Here is a 25,742-nt window from a genome sequence, read left to right on the forward strand (position 1 = left end):
TTTTTTATATACTGGCATCTATATCTTCCCCACAATTTATGAAAAATGTACTAGCATTGACCATGATACTCTTTTTATTGAAAAGCAATATAAAATAGCTTTGGAAATAGAGACAGATAATATTTTACATTATTTCTTCTGTTATGAACATTTTTATGCTTTGTGCCAGAATTTACTTCCCATAATTATTTTTGTTTTATCTGGAACATTTTACATTTGATTTCTACATTATTGAAAATCTATTAGTGTTTAATTTAGAAGAGCTTAATACACTGCTAATCTTAGAACAATGGTACTTCCTTTGCTTTTTAGACCTTTCTTCTGAACATGCTTATTTATGTACAATGTGGAAATCTGATCCTGTTCTTTTCCACTCAGCCAACAGTTCCTTTTGTACTTCCTCTGGTAGTTCATAGAAAACTTGAGGATCGATGTCAGAGGGAAAAGTGATTTTCTCATCAACTGAATCTTGCTCTCTATTTTCTGTATGTCTTTCATGATGAGAGACTATTGCCATTGTTTGCTTATGACTATCGGTAGATCGGTTTTTGGAGAAAAGTTGCTCGCTCTGCATATTTGGAAATGAATGGAAAACAGATAGAGCAGGGTTTGTATTTGAAAAGTAGAATCCTTGAGGTTCTTTAGGTCCTTGACTCATTTGTTCATTTTTTAATCTATTATCTAAACAATATGAGTAATCCTTTTGGCTAGACAAGTAAGAGGAACTACTGCTATTTAAGCCTGATGTTCCAGGTTCACAAGCAGATAGAGAAGATACCTGTTTGCTACTGAATAAATGATCCCTAGGATTTGTGGGACTATCTTGCACTTGTTTTGTAGAAAAGAAAGATAATACTCCTCTAGAGGCATGTAATGGACAACTCAAACTTTCTTTCCCTTGAGATTTTTCTCTAGATTTTCCAGAAAGGATTTCTTCTTGAATATCTACTGGAAGCTGCTTAAAGACTTCTTGGTCAACATCCTCAGGAAGTGAACAGAGTGGGAATTCATTAATGTTTTTTTCTTTAGAAAAATTTGTAGTATCTAGTGGCAACTCCTCAGTTTTTGTACTTTCAGTTCTTCCACTTGGTAGAAAATCACGGTTTGTTTCTTTATCTCTGAAAAAATCTTCCATATGAGTGTCTTTCATTTTCTAAAACACAAGGATAACAGAATAATTTAGAAATCTGATTATCTTTTGAATATCCATGCTGCTGAAGTGTGCTTGTAGCAATTATCTGACAACATGCTTCTATTCTACTCAACAACTACAATCCTTTGTGGCCAGTTCCAAACAACTAGAGATCTCCTACATAATTAGTCACACTGTTGTGTGGATTTTTATTCACTATTCCAGGAAGAGGGTTCATTGCTAGCTAGAACTAAGCCAGAGATTAAGTATGCATTTGGAGACCTGGGAAGATCTTAAGAATTATGTATGCAAATTCTGTAAATAAAAGAATGTGGCCTAGAAAAAGTAAGTTATTCACCTAACGGTATGTTTTAAAAAAATACACACACAGAGCATCAAGGTCTGGTTTTCCAAAAATTACTGTTCTATAGGGTAACATTTAACAGAAAGAAAAAAAAAATTCTATAGTAAAAGCTCAACATCATTAAGATACAGCACTATTTTACATTTACATAAAATAAAAATTTAAAAACACCTTCAATTCTAACTTGCATAATTTTTCTATATAAAGTTTTTCACTTAAATTTCCCCTCTAGTTTTATGTACCATAAAAATATAAACAGCCAAATATAACTCAGTAAACATCAACATGATATTAACTTCAAAAAGGTAAAAGGAGTAGAAGAGATTCAAGCCATTATATGTATTGAGCACCTAATGTGTGCCAATATGTACAAGGTAATTTCACTTACATTTACTTCTCTAATGCCATTGCAAATTAGGGACCTTTAATTCCCATTCCATAGATTAATTAAAATGTAAAAATAAACACCTTTTAACATTTAATAAATGGAATAAAAAGGGCCACAGAAAAAAGTAATTTAAAGAAAGTATTAATTTACTATTTCCATAACACTATTCTGTTCTCACTTTAAACTTAAATGGAAATGAAAATATTACTAAAATTTTATTGATTAAATGATAAAAAATAAAGTAAAAATATTTTAAATTAAGAGTTAATTATAAGCATTAATAATTTAGTTAAAGAAGAATATTTTCTAAAGCATCCTACATTTACTAAATAGAGGTTCACCTATACAATAAACAGGTTTTGTTTTAGTCATCTGAAAATGTGACAGGCCTCTGCCATTCTATTGCCACACTGTTAATTTTTACAGCTGTAAAATCAGTAGTCAATGCTATCAATATTGCTATCAGAATTCAATATAATTTCAAAACCAAGAAAATTTAAATACTTCAACAAAAAAATTGTGGGAAAGGTACTAGTAGCTTATGTATAAATTGACAGACAAAAAGATTTAATTTCCAATATCTGAAAATATTTTCATATTGATGAGCTAATCTATTATATCCCTATATACTATCATAAAATGTGTTAACACTTCCAAAACAGGGAAACTCCATAATGGCTTTTCTCTTTTATTCAGTGATGTTTATGTTTTCTTCTTAGATCACAGCATATTTAAGCCAGCATGCGTAATATGATAGCTACTATGAACAAGTAAATCACCTAAACAAATACCACAATATATACAAGGTCAGCAACTATAACATGATAGGTACTATAAACAAGTAAATCCAAACAATATCACCCAAAAGAATCTCTAAACTACATCAGTTAAACACTAACTTAGATTTGTAATTTAACCATACAAATCCGGTAAGAATATACTTAGAAAACATAACAAAAAAGAGTGTACTTACAAAACTGCGCTTGCCAGAGTGTGAAGTTGTTGATAATGATGGCATTAAGTAATAATCAATAGGCCCTTTCTTAGCAGTATTTAGTGCTTTAAGGTTGCAGAAGCACACATTTAGAAGGGTAAGATGAAATGGCACCTTCACATTCACCATATTTCGAAAAAGTTTCATAACTATATCAACCATTGGGGTCATCACATCATAATTTCCTAAATAAAATGTTTAAGAAGAAATAGCTGAACATATTATACCATAATTAGTATTAAGAATTTAATATATACTGCTTAGATTAAGAAATTAAAATCCTAAATAAATATCACTGGGTGTCTTTACATTATATACTAAACTAGGACATGTCAGCATTAATACTAAAGAACAAATAGGTTGTAAGTTTTCAAAAGATTTGAAATATGGGACTTCTGGTTATGGTAGAGTGATGTGGTGAGAAAATCCTCTCTCTAAAAAACTACTATAAAACTGAACAAAATTGGCGAAAACTACCATTTTGGGAATCTGGAAAGGAATCAAAAGCAAACAAAGTGAGAAGCACTGACTCTTGAAAAGCTGCTACATGTCACGTAAGAAAGTAGGAGACAACAGCTTCATTGGCTGGGACTGTTCTGATGCCCCTTTACATAGATTAGTTGGTACAGTAGTTCCACCAGGGGGAGGCTGGCTCCAAAAGCCACCAGCTTCAGTGCCAGAGAGGACACACCTGAGTTGAGGCAGAGGTAAAAAGCCCACACACAGTAGTTTTGCCAACAAAATGAGAAAACTCGGTAGGAAACGAATGGGGAAATCCCACAGCTCTGCTAGCCTGAGGTTTTAGTTATGGTTGGGATAAGTGAAAGGTAAGTGGACCAGCCAGAAATTTAACCAGGAGATTTGGAAATGACAGAATCATAGAGGAACTAGATAAACTCTCTTCACAACCGTGGCTGACTGGGAGATTGCATGCAGCTGGAGGAGAGGCCAGAGAGGGCCTAAGCTCTCTACACATTCCTAACTGATATGGCTACATGCATACCCAGGGGAGATACAAGACAGCCTAGTAGAAAATAAAAGTAGAGGCAGACTTGAAAACAGTCTAAATTTTTAAAGCGCTTTCTAACCCATAAACCTATCCATTGGCAGAGGGTGGAAGGCTCCCAGGCTCTAGTGTTTGAGCAAAACCTTTGACCAATCTTTGGCTAACCACTAAACTATACAGACATGGGTAAGTCCCTGGGCAGCCAAAATAGAAAATAAAAATTTGAGTTAAAAAAAAAAAAAAAACTGAGCACAGAAATCAGTGGCTACACAACACAGAGGAGGTAGATTATGAAGATTAAGTTCAGACGAGTTACCAAAAAAAGAAAAGAAAAAGAAAAAAAAAACTATGGGAAAAAAATTTAAATTCAAAGTTGCTACATTATCTTAAATGTCTAGTTTTCAATAAAATAGATCAAAACATGCAAAGAAACAGCAAGATGCGATCCATATTTGGGGAAAAAGCAGTCAATATAAATTGACTTTAAGTTGGATTTAGCAAAAACTTCAAAGTCACTAATACAGATATGTCCAAAGGATTAAAGAAAATCATGTTTAAAGAATTAAAATACAAAAACAACTACCAAAAAAGGAAATCTCAATAAACAAACAGAACTAAACATGCAAACAAAAGACAAACAGAAATTCTAAAGTTAAAATAATACAGCAACCAAATCACACACACACACAAAAATCACTGGATGGGCAAATGCAGTTTTGACAGGACAGATAAATCAGAATTTCAGATAGCTCAACATAAATTATTCACACTGAAGGGAAAAAAAAAGACTGAAGGAAAATGAATAGAGGGCACAGTAGCACAGGCCTCTAGTCTCAGCTACTCTGGAGGCTGAGGTTAGATGATAGCTTGAGCCTAAGAGTTTGAGACCGTAGTGAGCTATGATCGTGCCACTGCACTCCAACATGGGTGACAGAGCGAGACCTCAGATACCCTTCAGCATTCTCTTTATACCTTTATAGTCACCCCCCTATCATGGTTTAATATTAATAATCCTTTATTTGAAACTCTCCCTGTTCAAATTCTTGTGTGGTTACTCTCTCCTGATTGGAAGGAGACTGATAAAACTATTCATAGCTAACTCCTCATCAGTAATAACGGAAACCAAAAGATAGTGAAGTGACATACTCAAGTATGGAAAGAAAAACACTGTCAAGAATCATATATCTGGCCGGGCGCGGTGGCTCACGCCTGTAATCCTAGCACTCTGGGAGGCCGAGGTGGGCGGATCGTTTGAGCTCAGGAGTTCGAGACCAGCCTGAGCAATGAGCGAGACCCCACCTCTACTAAAAAATAGAAAGAAATTATATGGACAGCTAAAAATATATATAGAAAAAATTAGCCGGGCATGGTGGCGCATGCATGTAGTCCCAGCTACTCGGGAGGCTTAGACAGGAGGATCGCTTGAGCTCAGGAGTTTGAGGTTGCTGTGAGCTAGGCTGACGCCACGGCACTCACTCTAGCCTGGGCAACAGAGTGAGACTCTGTCTCAAAAAAAAAAAAAAAAAAAAAAAAAAGAATCATATATCTAACCAAACTGTCATTCAAAAGTGCTATTTTGGTAGAATGCCCCAAATATTATTTTAGTTGAGTTGTTTGATACTGTTGCTCAACTCTTCTTTTCAAGAACAAATGGAACATTCTACAGGATAGATGATATGTTAGGCCATAAAAGAAGTTTCAATATATTTAAAAAGATTGAAATTATTCGAAGTATGTTCTCTGACCAACATGAAATTAAATTAGAAAGCAACAACAGAAAGAGGTTTGGGAAATCATCAAATATTTGGAAATTAAATAACAAATTTCTAAATAAGTTTAAGGGTCAAAAAAGAATTTACAAGGCATATCAGAAACTATTTTGAACTTAATGAAAAATAAACACTACAAAATTTATGGAATATGTGGAGTAAGAGACAACTGGAAACTCTGAAAAGTGGGAGGATGGGAGAGAGCTAAGGGATGAAAAACTGCCTGTCCGATACAAGGTACAGTATTCAGGTGATAGATATACTAAAAGCCCAGACTTCACCACTACGCATATATCCATGTAAGAAAACTACACTGGTATCCCCTAAATCTATGAAAATAAACTTAAAAAATGTATCAATGCAGCTAAAGCACTGCTTAAAAGGAAACATATAACTTTAAACTTGTTATTAGAAAAGAAGTATAAAATAAATAAGTGCTCACCTTAAGAAACTAGGGGGAAAAGGAAAATTAAACTTAAAGCAAGGAGACATAAAAATAATAAAAATCAAAACAGAAATAAATGAAATAAAAAGTAGAAAAACAATAGAGAAATCAATGACACTGAATGTTGGATCTTGAAAGAAATCAACAAAATTGATAAATCTTTGCTAGAATGACAAAGAAAAAAAGACTATACAAATTATCAAAATCAGGAATAAAAAAGAGAATAACACTATAGACCCTACAAAATTAAAAGGATTAAAGAGAATATTAACAACTTCATGCCAACAAATTAGGCAACTTGGATGAAATGCAGAAATTCCTAAAAGACATGAGTTATCAAAACTGACTCCAAATAAATAGAAAATCTAAATAGATGTCTAACAAAGAAAGAAACCAAATTACTATTTCAAAATCTTTCCATAAACAAAAGTCCAGGACTATAAATAGCCAAAACAATTTTGAAAAAGAACAAAGCTAGAGAACTTACACTACCTAATTTCAAAATGTATGGTAATCAAGACAGGGCAGAATTAATATAAGGATAAACATATATATCAATGGAACAAGAAAGTCAAGAAATAAAATCTTGCATTTATGTTCAATAAATTTTGGACAAAGATGCCATGGCAATTCAGGGGTAAAAAAATCGTCTTTTCAACAAATACTACTGGAAGAACTAGATATCCACATGCAAAAGAAAGAAGACACTACCTTATACCACACCTAAAAAATTAACTCAAAATCGACCTAAACATAAAGCTTAAAACTATAATACTTCTAAAAGAAAACAGTAGGAAATGTCTGTGACCTTTGAATTAGGCAAAGAACTTTTAGATATGACACCAAAAACACTATCCATAAAATAAAAACCACAATACCACTACACACCACTAGAAGAACTATAATTAAAGAGACTACTAACACCAAGTATCAGTGAGGATATGAAAAACTGGAACCCTTATAAACATTGCTGGTGAAAATGTAAATTATTAACACCAGCTTTGGAAAAAAGTTTGGCAGTTTCTTAAACCATTCATCTTGTCATATGACCCAGCAATTCCACTCCTTGCAGTCTACCCATGATAAATGAAAACATATTCCCACCCAATGATTTACACACTGATGTTCATAGCACCATTTTTATTATAATAACAGCCCCAAAATGAAAACAACCTAAGTGTCCATAAAGAAGTTATCTCATGCTCCATAATTATCATAGTTTTGTTCTCTTTGAACTGGGGAAACATTCTTAACTGAGTCTTTACTTTTATTATCCACTTAAAAACAACAACAACAAAGTTTTCTAGTGAAAATTCCTGATAGATTAAAACTATTCAATTTCTCACTAACTCCCTGTGATGACCCTCCATTTTTGGAGTATATTTCTAATTCAAAGTTTGATTTTTAAGAGTTAAACCTGCTAATAAAATTATTTTTTTCCATCAGGATACATATAATCCTGTATGCTAATAGAATTCTTAGAAAACTGGTCCATACCTTTCCCTAACTTCTGAATTACATGGGACGGAATAGGGCACTGACGACTCTCACGACTACAGTACTTCTCAGATGAATACCGACGGAGTGTTAATCTTACTGTGTGGGGTTTCCTTCCATCTTGGCATACTCTAAAAATAAAGTGGAAATAAGAATTAGAAAAAGTATTACCTAAAAACTTTTTAAATGCATAACAAACACCTTATTTACTTAATGGTGTCAGATTTGGTAACTATAACAATTATACATACAGTAGATAACTAAATAGTGAGCAATAACGATCCCTGAATACCCAAATAAATATCAACAAAGTCTATGCACTATCGCTCTGAAACTTTAAATGTAAGGCTCGCAGGCCTCACTCAGAATTGAGTACTCTCAGAAATAAAACAGAAATAAGACATAATCTAGCAAGCTGTTTTATAATCCAAAACATAACTAAAAGCAACAAATTAAAATCAGCAGGAAATTTAAGAACTGAGAGAATCATTCACTAACAGAAGCAAATGAGTAAAAAATAACAAGAGAAAAATTTTTATGATTTTTTTCTTATAAAATGAGATTACAAAAAGAAAAAAATATTTTTTACAAAATAGGATCATTTTTGTTAAAGTCAAGAGCACTCTCCAAATCTAAGAGAGTCAGAAATACCACCATTACATGATAGCTTATTAGAGCAATACCTTGAAAGATCAATAACATATTTAGGAACAAAAGTACATATACATGCATCTTAAGAAAAGTTCCATCCAAATTATCCTGGTTTTAGTATTGAAACAAAAGTTTTAATGATTTGAAAAATTCCCTTAAAAAGTAGAAAATCTAATTACTAGAAAAACTGAACATCATTAAGGATAACATTTTCTTTTTTATATGCACGGCAATGCATATAGAACCAAATCACAAACATAAAATGCAAATATTGTACATTGTTAAACATACTCAACTTAGTGATTTGAATTGGAAAAATTCACTTTGTAGTAAATAAGTTTTTTCTATCTCTTACTGCTTTATCACAAAACTTCTTGATGGCTATTTAACTAGGACAATAAAATATATTAAATGCTTCCTGTAAATATGTTACTAGTTTAAATATCTTACAGTTAAATTGTTCTATTAATTCTGCAATTCAGAGTGTGATATGCTAATTAAAACACACTAGAAAAAGGTTCTATCATAAGCAATCTTAAACTAATGCCTAGAGGAATGATTAAAATTTATATGGTTTTACACATTTTATATACATATAGTATTAATCATCATATGCTCTAGAGGAAAAAAATAAGTAATTATATACACACCCACATCTATAATTATTTTTCTGCCAGGTACTTAGATGGTAATGTATTTCCGTCACTGAAATAAGGGGCCATTGTGTGGGGGAAAGGGAACTGGCAAACAGAGATACAGACATGGTTTATACCTCATATTTCACAGATTTAGAGTACCTAGTCTCACTTCTGGGTCGATTCTTCAAATAAGAAAACCTGTGAAACTTCTACTTCGTGTGGTTTTCTCTATGTGAAGAACTGTTTCCAGTGGCTAGGCATTTTAGGGTAGTCTTCCACTTAGCTGAAGCAGAGCAAATGACCCAGTTTCACTAGCACGCTCACAGGCCCAGCCTGAGTCATACTGCTGGAGCTAGGTCACATAGCCAGCCCCACTGCACGCAGCCAACAGTAAGCTGCACGACTCTGCTCAGGACATGAGAAGCGCGCTGCATGTGACAGCAAAGCTGTAGGAAATTTCACTTCATCAGTTTTCTGAGACTTAGAGCTATTCAAAAACTATTTTTTCTAGATACATTTAGCCCTCCTAGAATCATTAAAGCACTCATAAACTGTTAGTCCCCGACACCCCAATTTGAGAAATTTCTACCAAGAAAAAGAGAATTAGGAGAAAAAGAGATAATATTCTTCTGTGAAGTACTGAGAAATACAGGTATGATGCCTGCTAATGAGCATCAGAAAACTAACTTTCTCATTCAGCTTATGTTATGCTATGTATATATACATAATCCCAGTTGACACTCTCCAGGTACTTATAGATTCAGAAGCCCTGTACACACCTGCAATTACTCACACTGCTCACGCGTAGTCCCATTTTGTCATTCCTTCCTCTGACACCATGTTCTTTCACAGTCTGAGGCAAAGGGGATATAAGGGTTCTTCCGCTTTCTTCATCATTGTTGCTTTAATAATTTCTTATCCTCAACTATCACAAATTTACATACCTGTTCCTACATACAGAGTTTTCAAATTGTGATGGAATCATTCCTTTGCATTTTTTATCTCTTACTAAAATGCAAGTAATTATTAGGCACAGGCTTCACACTTGCCACAGGGAAAAATTAAAATTTCTTCCTTCTCACCAAAGGACTAAAATAGGTCTAGGATTATTAGAGATATCCATAAAACCCCTTTAGGTAACTAACTGAGGCTTAAGATCTACGGTACAATCACATTGTTACTAAAATTAAGACTCATGGAAGTAGATGGATTAAATTGAGCCAAGAGCACCTATTACTATCTTTACAGTAGTTTTTGATGTAGAGAAATCCTGTGATAAATAATCTACCTTTACATTGCTTAGTCTCCGGTTAATCTGTAAATTCCAAGATAGGACATTAAGTATTCTTTCCAAATACTGTATATAGAATCAATATATAAGATGACTTGACAAATGGATTGAAAATCACCTGTTCAAAAGACAAGCAAGTAGTTCTTCAATCTTTTTTTTCACTTCGACTTCTGATGAACATTTTTTAAATGAATCTTCTTCACTGAAGGACTACCAAAGAAGCATAAATAAGGATTAATGTAAACTCAGATAAGCATATTCAACTATAAACAGTATATATGTCAAATAAATATTCAACACATTCTTTACTAACTTACCTCTTGTGCTTAGTTTAATCCATTTATTTCACTTTTATATTAATTCTTTTTAATCTGCAAGTTATTTTACCCCACTAGAAAGTGTATTGGATGTCAAGAAAATTATAAAGCTCTAATACCAACTCCAAGCCTTATTGTATAATAGCGACGCTCTCAATCCCCTAGAACTTCAATCTGAGTTTATCCCTAGACAAGTTATTTAACCTTTCTAAAGTATAGTATCCCCATCTTAAAAAAATAAAATGAAAGAAAAAAGGGGAGGGAGAAAGAAACGAACAAACAATAGTACTACTGACCTCAAAGGTTTGTAGTGAAGATTAAATGAATAAATGTATATAAAGCACTTAGTAAAGTACTTGTCACAAAGGAAGAAAATCACTCAATGTTAACTGGGTGATTATGCCTTTCCCCATTTCCTAAGTCATTGGGCTACTCTAAAAACAAGAGTTTTAAAAGATTAAAATATTTTGCCTCACATATGCATTATAAGATATTAAAATTAAGTTGTACCGTATTCAATTTAAGTAGCTAACTTGAGACTTAAAAATATTAATGCTTAAGATTCAATTTAAGGGTATTTATTAACCTAATATGATAAATCAGCCTTCTCATAGGAAAGGGATTATATACTAACCTAAAAAGCAAACTAGAATACTAAGGCAAGAAATTCAAAGATTTCTACTAAATGTAGAAATCTTTATCACAAATAATGTGACAACCAGTACTCAATTAAAATAATAATCATCATGTACCTGAGGTGGTCCTGAAGGTGTCACAGGAGAGTTATCCTCTCCAAAACTGAGCTTCTGGATACGCTGAGCAACTGAACTTCCTAATTCTTTTTCTAATATTTTGGATGAACAGGTTTGGAGATCATGCACACTACTAATACCCAGTGCTTCAAGACGTTTGGTAGTTTTATAGCCAATACCTAAATAAAAAGAAATGCATATAGTGTTACAATAGCTTTTCTCCTTAAAACAAAGCTAATTAAAATATTATAAATATATAAATCATATCTTTAAGTTCTATAACTAATACAGTAGTCTCCCCTTATCCATGAGGGATACATTCCAAGACCCTTAATGGATTCCTGAAACTGTGGATAGTACCAAACCCTGTATGTTTGTTCCCTTACATTATATACATATGATAAATTAGGCACAGTAAGAGATTAACAATAACAACTAATAATAAAATGGAACAAGTGTAACAATGCACCATAATAAATGTTATGTGAATGTGGTCTCTGTCTCTCTTTCTCTCTCAAAATATCTTAATATTTCCAGACCGTGGTTGACTGAGGGTAACTGAAACCAAGAAAAGCAAAACCACAGATAAGGTGGGACTACAATATTTTTCTGGAATCAAATGCCATCACAAATCAGGCTATTCTTCTTCTACTCAGGGCCCCTGAGTTATATGTACCTCTTTGAAGCTCTCACAACATGTACAATATAATGAATATGGGATAACACATAAATGCTATCTTGCTAAAATGAAATTTTTACCACTTGTTATATAATATTAATATAATACTATGGAAGTAATTCAGGAATCATGATTATTAATGTAAAAAAAGACTGTCATCAGAGCAATTCAAATTAATTAACATGTGCTTATTAGGTAACCTAACTGATTCCTATACACAACACCACACATTTATCCACAAGTCATATCTACTAATAGCAGTATTTACCATCCAGAATACAACTAAGAGCCAGAAAGCAAACAATCAAAAAATCTTATTAGCAAAACCCCTCACACAAAGTTCTTACACTAAAACTCAGTCATACTTTATTCACAGAAGATACTCAAGCCATTTAGTGTCTCTTTATTACTTTCATTTAAAAATAATAATAATTCTACAATTATCTGGTTTTCTTACACAGTAAAGGCAGTAGTAAGTCAGAGGAGGTGAGTGTGTAGGGGAAATTATTAAAGTAGAATGACAGATATTTTCACAGTAGAAATAAAAAAAAGCTTGGACATTTGGCAATAAGGGAGAAAGTAGAAAGCCTGGGGGAAAAAAAAAAAAACAAACAGATACAAGAACTCAAAAGTAAAGCCAAGTAAGAATGTCTGTATCAGTATACAGTCCTCAATTTATTACCACCTTACATTGTTCTTCAGAATGCAGAACCAGAGTTATCCAAAAAACTTCAAATTATTATAATTATTCTACACTAAGGAAGGCAAGGCAGTGCATAATACATTTTGGCATCACACAAACATGGGTTAAAAATGTGGCTGTAACATCTAAAGGATTGCTTTTCAGTTGTCTTAGAAATGTACTTCCATAGAATTCGTTTATATCTTATTCCCCAGTAATACCATAGAAATTAAGTTCAACATATCCATTATTGATGGTCTATAAAAACTAAGGTATTTGATCTTCAAAGATATAAAGTTGCGCCATGACCTAAATAGGTCACTGAACCCCTCAAGGAAATCCATCTCCTCATCTTTAAAATGAGGAACTTGACCTGCTTTGGAAGGTCCATTGTAGTACTAATATTTTAAATATAGTACCAAAAGAGAGTTAGTAAAAAGCGAACTCCCCTATCCAGATGCAATGTACAATGTAAGAGTATGAACCAAGGACGGGAAATAAAGGACCATATGTTTCTAGGTTATAACTTTTATAATCATATTCTAACTATACAAAAGTAAGTGAAACTAGAAAAGTACTTTCACATATTTCCAAATACAGATTTGTTCCAGAAAACATGATTTTTTGGTTTTTCCAAAAGCCAAGTACATATGTATAAGAATTATATAGTGTTTATAACTTTTTAAAATTAAAAAAATAAAATAAAACCAATGTATACTTTTCATATATATTTGTCTTACCAGGTATTTCCTTTATGTGGTTCAAACTGTGAATAAGATCTTGACAACTTTCAGGTAATAAGACTGTCTGCTGGTTTGGCTTAAAGACCCCAGAAACCAATTTTGCCAATAGTTTATTAGAAGCCACTCCAGCACAGCCAGTGAGCCCCAACTGATTATACATGGCTTCCCGCATCTCTGCTGCAATCTGAGATCCAACAAGCAGTCTGCTGTGCAAGATGTCACGCAGGTTTATAGCTATAAAAACAGTGAATGTTGTTAAAAGTCACAACGAAAAATTTTAATTTTTTTACAAAAAGTTTTAAAAGGTATGGGCTTAGTCTATATCCCAAACCCTATCACCACCATCAGCATCACCACCATTGCACCACCACTGCCACCACCACCATCATCATCATCACTACCTGCTACGATACGGGTGTTTGTCCCCTTCAAAATTCATTGAAATTTAATCCCCAATGTTAGAGGTAGGGCCTAATGGGAGGTGTTTGGGTCATGTGGGTAGATCCCTCATGAATAGATTAATGCTCTCCCTCAGGGGTGAATGAGTTCTCACTCTATTAGTTCCCATAAGAGCTGATTGTTTTATAGAGCCTGGCACCTGTCCCTTCTCTCTCTCTTGCTTCCTCTCTCAGCACATGATCTCTGTACACACCAGCTCCTCTTCACCTTCCACCATGAGTGGAGGCAGCCTAAGGCGCTCACCAGATGCAGAGCCCAATCCTGAATTTTCCAGCAATCAGAATCGTGAACCAAATAAACCTTTTTTCTTTATAAATTATCTGGTCTCAGGTATTCTGTTATACCAGCACAAAACAGACTAAGACACTACCACCACCCTTGACTAATCTCTTCATGGGAATACTGTAAACAAATGCCACAAGTGAATTCCAAGGACCTGTGATAGTGAATGTATATTGGGAGTGCTTAATGATTAGCAGATTATGAAACCTGATCTCATAAAAAAATTCATACTGATATTAGTAACTTTTACTCACATTTACCTATAACTAGCATAAATGTAAAAGTACTATCATATGATAAGAAGGCTAATACCATAGCTTTAAAGACCTGAACTAAACTTTATGTACCAGCTATATGTGCTGCTGAAAACAATTTCTTCCCTGTACATAGTTTAAGAGATCTTCTATGAAAAGTGTAGAGAAATTATATAGAAACACATTTCCTTAGGTCTGAAATGGTATTAGAGTTATATGAAACCATTGTTATCCTCAAAAGACTCATGCTAGAAGTATTTAGGGATGAATGTCATGATGTCTGCAATTTACTTTCAAATGCTCATCAATCAGCCAATCTACAGAGAGGGCAAGATAAATCAAATGTAGCAAAATGATTAACAACTGATATATCTACAAGAAAGGATATAATGGGTGTTCACTGTCCTATTCTGTAACCTTTTCTGTAGACTCAAAAGAAAAATGTTAATAAAATCTTGTGTGGAAAAGGAAGAATTAATAAATAATTGGACATTTTCTTTTGGGGATATAAAAACTAGCTCTCTATAATAAATTCTAAAACCAATAAATTCTCAATTTGCTTTAAAAATCATATAGAAATATATTTGGAGGGTCAGGCCCGATTAGTACTTGGATGGGAGAAATATACTTGAAAGCTTCTTGTTACTTAGCCCTTATAAGTGAATAAAGAGCATAGGTAAAAAAAAAAAAAAGACACATGAAAAGCTTCTTGTCTTCTAGAAACTGTAGCTCTACCCCTTTTCTTCTGTGGAGAACTATACTGGAGACTGGTGTCCAGCTCGCAAAAAAGGGAGTAAGAGAAAACACATGCTGAGACCTCGGAGTAAGAGGGTTAGTCAAGTCTTACACAAAAGCAGAATAACTTATCTTGCATGTGGTCTGATATGGAAGTCACCAGCTGAGTCATAAGACGTCTGAAAGCATAATTAGATAGTTACTGGCGCTAACTGCAGCTTATTTTCAAATGCAAATATGACTGGAAGCAACATCAGTCAATCACACCTTAGTATGTGAAGGAGATAAAACATTCTGTTTTCTTACTAAGAATTGGAAAAGATTATTTGAACTGATTAAATAGGAGCTTGGAGAAGATATTAGCACATGGCAGATGGCTTGGACAAGATTCCAAAGTGGTAACTTGGGAAGTTGAAGAGCGAGGGTCTCAGTGACTCAGGGGAATAGAATGGAACACATAAAAGACACATTAAATGCAAGCTTAGCCTACCTCAAAATTTTATTTAGAGATCATTTTAGGAGAATCGAAAATTATTCTAAAAAGCATATTAACAAGCCAACACCTGTAACTTAAGGATGACCTAAAGCAGTTTGGCTTTTTGTTTGTTTTAGAGATGGGCTCTCGCTATGTTGCCCAGGTTGGACTTGAAACTCCTCAAGTGATCCTTCTGCCTCACCTTGCCAAGTAGCTGGGACTACAGGCACAGACCACTATACCCGGCTAGATATGGCTTTTTAAACAGATGCACTGTGTCATAGAGATGAAAACTGCATGGAGAATTGAACAATTACATGTCATTAAAATCTTAATACTTATTACGGAATAGCAACACCTAATTTTAGTTATCCTAGAAAGATTACTGACTAAATATAACTATACCTCCAATAAGTCATAAATCCTTCAGAATGGCAGAGCAAACTCACTGAACATTAAGAAATGTATGGCGGGGAGGGGATGGGTGTATACATACATAATGAGTGCGATGTGCACCGTCTAGGGGATGGACATGCTTGAAGCTCTGACTGGGGGGGGTGGTGCAAGGGCAATATACGTAACCTAAACTTTTGTACCCCCATAATATGCTGAAATAAAAAATAAAAAAAGAGAGAGGAAAAAAAATGTATATACTTTTAATTACTAAATAAAATAAGTAAAAACCCACTCACACTGATTATTGTATACATGACCCGACACACTCACTGCAGAAAGTTCATCATGTTGAAGCTGCTTTAGTCTCTTCTCAACCATTTCTGTTAGATCCACAAAATTTTCATCAAATCCAAGTCTCTCAACAAGTGGACTAAATTCTTTCAACAATTCTAAATTGAAATAATATTGAAGCACAAATGTAATTGATGTTTTAACTAAAATAAATTTAACTATTCAATGTTTAAAAATACATCAAATATATTGTTAAATGCTTTACATATGGTCATAGTTCTACTATATCTTTAATAAAGCCCTCAGTTGACTTTTTTTTTTGGTACCACATTTTGAGTAGAGGCAATATTTTGCAACAATTCAAAAAATTACATTCCCAAGGCAGTTACTCATGGCAATATACTTAGCTCAGTCTTCTATACCTATAATTTCTGTTTCTGTAAGACATTAAATATCAATGATTATAGTTTATGTATGATCCTGAAGCAGAATCAACTAGAGTCTGAGTAAAGAATAAACTACAGTCTGCTTAGCAAAGTAAAAACAAGTAATAATGAATTACAGCTATATTTTCCATTTTAAAAAAGCAAAACTAATAACCCTTAAAATTTCTAATTCTTACTGAGTCAAACTGAAAGTCACTTAATTTTCAAAATACACTACAACAAGGCATTTGATTAGCCATTTCATTGCATATTCCTTAAGGACAGAGAAGTCGAGGTGGACCACAACTTACAGGTACTCAAATGTTTGGCATCTAGCACAATATGTAGTCTGAAGTCAAATGTTTAATAAAGTGAACTGAATGAAAATTCAAAATAAATTCAAAAGGACTATCAGTTCTCATATATTAGGATTAGGACTAATAACTTTAAAATCGTGAGAAGAATTTTTCACTTCCCTCTGAATTGCCTTGTACTGACATCAGTTCGATGACAGAAAACCAATGTTAATCTCGTCATATACAAAAATGCATAGGTCCTTTTTTGGATACTAAGAAATAAAAGGACTATGTCATTCCACACAGATCATTGTTTTATACAAATACCAAAAATGTGCTTTTGTTTTATTAATGCCAGCATTGACGATATCAGGGGAAAACAATGAGGATAACAATGTGACCTGGTGAATACCAACAATCATCCAACCTACCTAGTGAAAACCATTACCTCCTTTCAGGAGAAACTGACAATGTATTTGATCATATAACAGGATTGTTTTGCACTTCCCTCATCAATTTCTACATTTTTTTTCGATAGTACATACTTAATTTCCAAAGTAACATATAGGCCGGGCGTGGTGGCTCACGCCTGTAATCCTAGCACTCTGGGAGGCCGAGGTGGGCGGATCGTTTGAGCTCAGGAGTTCGAGACCAGCCTGAGCAAGAGCGAGACCCCATCTCTACTAAAAATAGAAAGAAATTATATGGACAGCTAAAAATATATATAGAAAAAATTAGCCGGGCATGGTGGTGCATGCCTGTAGTCCCAGCTACTCGGGAGGCTGAGACAGGAGGATCGCTTGAGCTCAGGAGTTTGAGGTTGCTGTGAGCTCGGCTGACGCCATGGCACTCACTCTAGCCTGGGCAACAGAGTGAGACTCTGTCTCAAAAAAAAAAAAAAAAAAACAAACAAAAAAAAAAACCATTTCAAAGTAACATATAGAAAACAAAACAGTTTATCAAAACAATACTAAGAAAAATAAAGGACAGGGTTTTCAGTACTAAGCAGAAAAGGAAGTTAAATACAGAAGCATACACAAAGCTGTTAGATGACTAAATATCAATTTTATTGGTTCTATCATTACTAGGTTACAGGACAAATCTCTATCCTATCCCATTCCTGAAGTTAACCTCTTATTTTGCTGTCAACTTCATAAACAAGATACATTTATTCAACATATAATTATGCAAGGCCCATGAGAGTTCATAATTAGAGGAAAAAAACTATCTAGAAAAAAGGTGTGTATGCTGTAGAATAAAACTATAAAATAAACAAGAAGGTCATATATCATAACCAGGTTAGACATAAACACGGTATAGGACTACCTGGGTATATTCCTACTTTAACTCAGAAAAATACTATGAGAAAAATTAACATAAAATAACTTTTTATTAATGAACAAGTCACTTATAAAATATTCCTGGCTGTTACATTAGTGCCTTTTTAATTCTTTAAAGATACTTGATAAATTAAAAATCAGTGTAAAAAGTCAGATTTACTCACTGAATTTCCCGTATGATATTTTCACAATGAAAACGTGTAGGGACACAGAAGTCAGAATGGAAAAACTGATAAATCTGACACGATAAATAAAGTCAAAAAGATAAAAGATAAACTGGGAGTACATTTAGCCATCAAATGGCTAACTTTCTTAATTTCCAAGAAAAGGCACACTCCAATTAGAAAAAGAAGAATCCAAATAAAAAATAGGCCAAGTGAATAGGTTGTTCACAGAATAAATAAATAAATAAGGCCAAAAATACACGAAAAAAAAAAATGCTCAGCCTTACTCACAGAGAAATGCAAATCAAAACAATGATTTACTATTTTTCACCTATCAGGCAAAAATTCTTTATCTGCCACTCTCATACATGCTAGCAATATGTTGGGGTAACCTCAAGTGCTACATATAGCAGTATTCAAAATTTTAAATGCAAATGACATTTGATCCAGCAATAGGAACTTTCCTTATGGCTATCCCCTTAAAAGTATGCCAAAATTTCTATATGAAAATGTCTACTACAGCATATATTTGTTAGAGCAAAAACCTGGTAATAGCCTAATAATCCATTACTATTCAAGGAAACCATATAATTTATCATGCCAAACAAGCATTTTTGAGTGAAAAAAGGTACAATTAATAATTATGTAGCCAACAAAAGGAATAAAGTGGAATATATTGCCTTCATATCACTAAAGGTCTGGTTAAATAAGTATGGAACAAATACAATGGAATACTGTGCAGAAATTAAGAACAATGAGGACGATCTCTATGAACATGAAAGATCATTAAGCACAAAGGCAAGATGCAGAATTGTATGTATTCTATAATCACTTCTGTGTACACTAAAAATGTCATTCTTGATATTTAGACACACCCACAACTTTGCATAAATGCATAAGTGATGTTTAGGAGTACAGTCTTATCTTTTCTGCTTAGCTATCCCTCCTTCCGCTTTCTTCCCATTTCAGCACTTCTTCTTTTCCCCTCGACAAATTAATCAGTGTTAAAAAACTCATACATATCCTCCTGTGTTATACAGACATATACATATATATTGGGAAGGCATTTGGGACATTGTTTTACCCATATGGAAAAATGTGATATACGATTTTTCATCCTGCCTTTTATTCACTCAATGGGGCATATCTCTATCAAACAGTATTGTACCAATGCATTCTTTTTAATGGCTATATAATATCCATCATATAGAAGTGTTTATTTAGCCATTGTCCTCTCGATGGGCATTTTTCCTTCCATATTTCTGCCAATTATAAACCATGCTACAATAAATATTTTTGTATATATGTCTTTATGTACTTACGATTTTATTTCTATTTGATAAACTCCCAACAGTGATATCAGTGGGTTGAAAACTATGTATCTTTAATTTCAGCAAATGTTTCTTGATTTTTTTCTCACATTCTTTTTATAGTTTGGCAAGTATGATGGATATAAAATAATACATTACTAATTCAAATCTCCTTAGGCACTAATGAATTTGAGCATATTTTTCCACGTAAGTGTTAGAAACTTAGTAGGCTCTTTTTGTCAATTGCCTATTCATAGCCTTTGTCCATTTTTATTGAGCTTCTTTTTCCTGTTAATTTCTAAGAACTATGTATATCATAAATGGTTAACCTTTTCATCTGAAAACTGCCACAATTAAATAAAAATAGTAAAAAAGATAAATAATTACAAAGCTGATCCTTGTATATTTTGAAACCATATATATTTGTACACGTATTTTCATTTTTCCTCTAATTTACTAAAACACTAAGATTCAAACCCAAACCTTAACATGGGAGAGTTTAGCTACATTGTAATATGTGGTATATATGTAAAATCTAAGAAAATATTAATATACCCATTATTTTTGCTAATAGTTCATAAAAAAATCAGTTTTTTTTTTTTTTTGAGACAGAGGCTCACTCTGTTGCCCGGGCTAGAGTGTCATGGCATCAGCCTAGCTCACAGCAACCTCAAACTCCTGGGCTCAAGCAATCCTCCTGCCTCAGCCTCCCAAGTAGCTGGGACTACAGGCATGTGCCACCATGCCCAGCTAATTTTTGCTATATATATTTTTAGTTGTCCACAAAATTTCTTTCTATTTTTAGTAGAGACGGGGTCTCGCTCTTGCTCAGGCTGGTCTCGAACTCCTGAGCTCTAATGATCCTCCACCTTGGCCTCCCAGAGAAAAATCAGTTTTTAATTAGACTGATCAAATATTACAGAAGCTTCTCCCAACTATCATTAATGCATTAGAGAATACCATATTTCTTCATAATTCATTTAAAATAAAAATATCTGGTTTCCCTTACAGTATATTTTCCCATTTTCTCACTTTTAAACTTTGTTTTACATTTTTTCCTGCTACCTTTATAAACATTAGTTGTGACAGTTCAAATTATTTCCAACTATACATTTTCTTGAAAACATTACTCATAACATATAAAGTCATCCTCTTATATAGTTTTTAAAGTGGACAGACCTAAAACAAAAAGTTATTAGGAAAAAGTAACAGGACTTATGGCATTTTATATTTATAAAAAGATTACTGTAGTGGATAGGCATCCTATATAAAGATTAATGCTAAAAGTATACTGCCTATAATTTGTACCTGTAACTTTATAAGACATCTCTCTGTAACGAGTCAAGTCTTCTCCATTAACTAATACCAGCTGTGGACACTTTTCTTTTGCATCTCTGACACTCATAAGTTTCCCAACTCCAAGTTTCCTAGCTTCATAGTTGCAGGTAACCACTGAATTTTTCTGCTGAACCCCTGTAAGAAATAAATATTTTATGAGCAAACCAAGCAGGATTGAAGAAACATTTAAAAGTATTCTTTACTAATTTCATATTATAATTGTGTAAATTGTAAGGCAATCTGTTTTGATAAGAATAAAAAGCACTGTCTTAGCTAAAAAATATAGCTTCCTCTCATTGAAATTCTACAATGCACAAACGTCAGGTTTTCAAGTTATTTCCTAGTTATGAATTATAAGATACCAATATATTCTTTTTCCACATCCTTCTTTTAACCTTTTTTTTAATCTACTTGGGGAAGAAGGAAAGTTATTACTAAATAACAAAAGCCTAAATAGAATTACATGTTAGATGATCAATCAGTTATTCGTATACAAAAGGCATCTGTGCCTTACAGTTCTCAAATTTAACACAAATGAACATAAATCAATATAGTCTATGGAATCTTCAGTGATAAGACACAAATCAAATCCTTCTAGGATGTTTTATAGACAATATAAAAGCAGATTAATTTATATTGCCATATGTAATTCTAGGGCATGTTGTACCAAAAAAAAACCAGATGAAAATAATTAAGTACAATTAAACTGGTTGCTGTTAGAAAAACTCACTTATCTTCCGAGTAACTTGCCAATGAATATAAAGCAATGTTTTGTTACAAGTGTCAAACTACAACAATTGTTAGGGATCTCCTCCCAATTGATGTCCTAATTATTAAACTGTTCTTTATATTAATAGTAATCCGGAGATTAGACAGCAAGGAGGCATTATGAGCTCCCTCCCTATCAAAATTGATTACATTATGATCATCTACAGACTGCATAAAAATTCTGGTTTACTGGTAACTTAAGAAAAAATTTAAATGTCTAACATTAGGGGGATGGACATAACCTTTTTTCCTAGAAGTTTGCATTTTACATATTTTAAATAAACATTGCTCTTACAGCAGCAGGTAGTCAACTTGTTTAAAAAGAGAAAAGCAAGTAAGTTTGTTTCTAAAATTTTGATATCATAAACAAGGTAAAGAAACATTTTCACATAGATTATACCCAAAAATTTAATCACTGAATCAAAGGTACAATTTAAAGCACCTCAGTGAACTATAAAAAAAAATCAGATCGGTAAATTTCTTAACTTAAGAAGGAGTCTTTTACTGCACAATCATGGCTCACTGCAACCTCAAACTCCTGGGCTCAAGCAATCTTCCTGCCTCAGCCTCCCTAGTAGCTGGGACTACAGGTGCATACCACCAAACCCAACTAACTTTTCTATTTTTGGTAGAGATGGAGTCTCACTCCTGCTCAGCCTGGTCTAAAACTCCTAGCCTCAAGCAATCCTCCCGTCTCAGCCTCCCAAAATGCTAGGATTACAGATGTGAGACACTGCACCCTACCAGATTCACCACTTATGAAATGAGGCTTATAAAGTTTACACTTAGTAGTGAAGCAAAGATGATCACTTATAAAGTACCATAAGAACTGCTTCCAAAATCTTTTTTAATATGGTTAACAAATCAGAATATACTGAGCATTATAACTGAGTAGCTATATCTTATCATTATACAGTAAAAATATTATCAATGTCCGGAGTTACCTAAAGGTTTGTCTTTTAGTTCTGGATTTGATATCATTTCTACTTGTGCATAAAAGCAATCCAGATCCAGGTGTACTATGACTCTGGATGAAGAAATTCCTGTTGGCAACACTTGATCGTCAACTCCTGCACAATATGCAAGAAATACAAAAATATGTTCAGGCTGCTTATCATCTCTGAGCAACTGACAGTTTCTTAAAACATGATATCTGTGGAAGAATAAAGACTTGTAAGCTTTTTCCTGGACATAGTATGTGTCAAAGAATCTAAAAATTACAAAGACATGAAACCCCACCTACACTAGGGTCTTCAGTACTGTTTACTTAATTAGCATTTCTTTTTGCACAGCATTTTTCTCATGATAGCAATAAATTTGAGGCAAAAAAAAATACCGACCAATAATAGATGAACTAATAGCAAGAGTTAATACTACCACTTGGAAGTTTATAGTAACTTTTAGAGTAAATCAAAAGGGGCAGAAAAGCTGAAAGAACACTAACTTTAACCAACTTGAAAATTATTCTAAGTAGTATGTCCTTACACTTAAAAAAAAATTCTGTGGATACAAAATAGCAAAGACAATTTGTGGGTTTCAGTGGACTACATATGGCTCCCATATAACAGACAGCAGAATTATCTGGTTTAGTGCTAAATCTCCAGTGCCTAAAACAGTGTCTGGAATATGACAGACCACCGATAGATACTCACTAAATTGAAAGACTGAATAAATATTTCTTTGATTTTAAAAAGTGGCTTAGGTCATGCGTTGGGGGAAGGGATGACCGAAGAGACTCTTGCTCTCAACACTGAATAAGGCAAGCTAAATGGAATGTGATATTCTGGTTTGGATCCTGGAACTGAAAAAGAACTGAGAAAAAACTGATAAAATCTGAATAAAGCGTGTAGTTCAATAAAGAGCATTATACCAATGTTAATTTCCTCGTTTTGACAAATGTACTAAGTTGATGTTAACGTTAGGGGAATCTGTCTCTGCAACTATCAGGTAAATCTAAAATTATTCCAAAATTAAACAAACAAGGCAGGGAATGAGAACCAGTGCCTTTGCCTCCAGGCCCTGGGGTGGGCGGTGCAAGGCAGGGACCAGAAGCTGGAGGTAGGTCACCGAAGAGGCTACCAAAGCAGACGTGCTCCTCCTAGGTTCTGAGCCATCCCTTCCCTCCAGGGCTGAGGCCGGGTCCCAACCTCTGCCAAGCGAGCGACAAGGTCCTCAACTTCTCCAACCTTAAACTGCCAGGCAGCCTCTGCAGTTTTCGTCAGTTGGTTGAGGGGTCCCCGCCCCCACCTCCACGGAGGTGACGAGGAAGGGACAGATGCGCCCTCAGCACGCATCGGTTGTGTTGACGTGCCCCACACTATCCCTACTGGGTGAAGCCGTCTCACTTGAGGTACTCGTTGCGAAACACAGCAGAAGAAGGCAGGCCTCTCTTGGAGGGGCCAGGAAGACGAAAGGAGCCGAGCGGGGCGGGGGCTGTCGCGCCCCAACGACTGCCGCCCCGGGCATCCGCCCGCCCCGCCCTTCTCATTTACACCCAGGGAAGCCGCCGGGCTCCTCAGGCCCCAGCGCACCCTGCGAGCCGTCTGCCGCCCCCATGTACGCCAGCTCCATGGCCCAAGCCTCGTCCTCTTCCTCTTCGCCGCCGCTTTCCTTCTCGGGATCCACTTCCATCTTTACCATCCCGCCGGGGCCAACCGCAGTGCAGCTTCCGGCCGCTTCCGCCTGGTCTCCAGGGAAACCATGGGCCGACCGCCCCCAGCCGCTGCAGTCCTCGCTCCTGCGCGGCCGTGGCCGACCAGCCTATTGCCCGGAGTGACGCGCGTTCCTGGGATTTGTAGCGTGCTGGAGTTCTCTCCTGCCCAATCAGGCCAGAAGTGGGGCATTGACTGCCCAAAAAGCTCGTTTTTTTCTTGAGAGCTTTGGAGTTAGGCCCATATCACAAATTCTAACTTTTTCTTTGCTGTGTTCAGCTATTAGCACAATTGCTAATCCCTAGACCTGAACGATTTATGTGATGGGGATGGGGAAAGGGAACACATTATAGTAAGAGCAAGGTGGCCTTGTAAACTAATATGATTAGCAAGTATGTTAGTTTGTTTTGTTTGTTTGTTGTTTTATTTAAAGACACTATGGGCCGGGCGCGGTGGCTCACGCCTGTAATCCTAGCACTCTGGGAGGCCGAGGTGGGCGGATCGTTTGAGCTCAGGAGTTCGAGACCAGCCTGAGCAAGAGCGAGACCCCACCTCTACTAAAAATAGAAAGAAATTATATGGACAGCTAAAAATATATATAAAAAAAATTAGCCGGGCATGGTGGTGCATGCCTGTAGTCCCAGCTACTCGGGAGGCTGAGACAGGAGGATCGCTTGAGCTCAGGAGTTTGAGGTTGCTGTGAGCTAGGCTGACGCCACGGCACTCACTCTAGCCTGGGCAACAGAGTGAGACTCTGTCTCAAAAAAAAAAAAAAAAAAAAAAAAAGACACTATGACAAGTTGGACCCCTGAATTTTTTACATGAAAACTGAATAGGATTTTGATACATGGGCCTTGGAGATAAAATCTCTGTTAGGGTGTGAAGTTCGTGCTGGGGAGAAAGAATTTTCAGACAGTGATTAGGATATACAAAAGTAAGTTTATTTTCCTGAGAAAGAAAGGAAGAGAGTGGCCAGAACACATGGAAGAAAGAAATGTCGGTGGTGATGAAAGTTGCTTGGTGGCTTTTAAAGGGTAGAAGAAATGTTTTTGTTTTTGTGTTCTCTGTTTCAGGGGGCTGATAACAAAAGTGGCTGTGAAGCTACTGTGTTGGCTTTTTCTGTTTTTCACATAACACACTGATAGTAGAAATTAGTTTCTTCTTGATAGCGGGAGGCATCTGGTACTGTCTCTTCTTGAGGAAGCAGGGG

General features: G+C 34.8%; 1 protein-coding gene across 7 annotated transcripts; it reads right to left on the reverse strand.

The window, feature by feature from the left end:
- Positions 1–24,586, reverse strand: POLI (DNA polymerase iota). Of its 7 annotated transcripts, none has more exons than XM_069467977.1 (10): positions 24,413–24,551; positions 22,826–22,951; positions 21,084–21,248; positions 16,246–16,398; positions 13,346–13,582; positions 11,245–11,423; positions 10,294–10,385; positions 7,596–7,726; positions 2,858–3,063; positions 1–1,153 (listed from the first exon to the last, which is right to left on the reverse strand). In XM_069467977.1, exons 1-10 carry the CDS (start codon positions 24,519–24,521, stop codon positions 332–334), a joined length of 2,220 nt encoding a protein of 739 aa, XP_069324078.1. In that variant the 5' UTR covers positions 24,522–24,551; the 3' UTR covers positions 1–331. The 7 variants fall into 7 exon arrangements, with proteins under 7 accessions (XP_069324078.1, XP_069324081.1, XP_069324080.1 ...); XM_069467980.1 differs by having other exon boundaries at positions 24,374–24,493; XM_069467979.1 differs by lacking the exon at positions 22,826–22,951 and having other exon boundaries at positions 24,413–24,586.
- Between the last annotated feature and the right edge of the window lie 1,156 nt (positions 24,587–25,742).

This window comes from Eulemur rufifrons, chromosome 5, assembly GCF_041146395.1.
Source record: "Eulemur rufifrons isolate Redbay chromosome 5, OSU_ERuf_1, whole genome shotgun sequence".
Taxonomy (NCBI): Eukaryota; Metazoa; Chordata; class Mammalia; order Primates; family Lemuridae; genus Eulemur; species Eulemur rufifrons.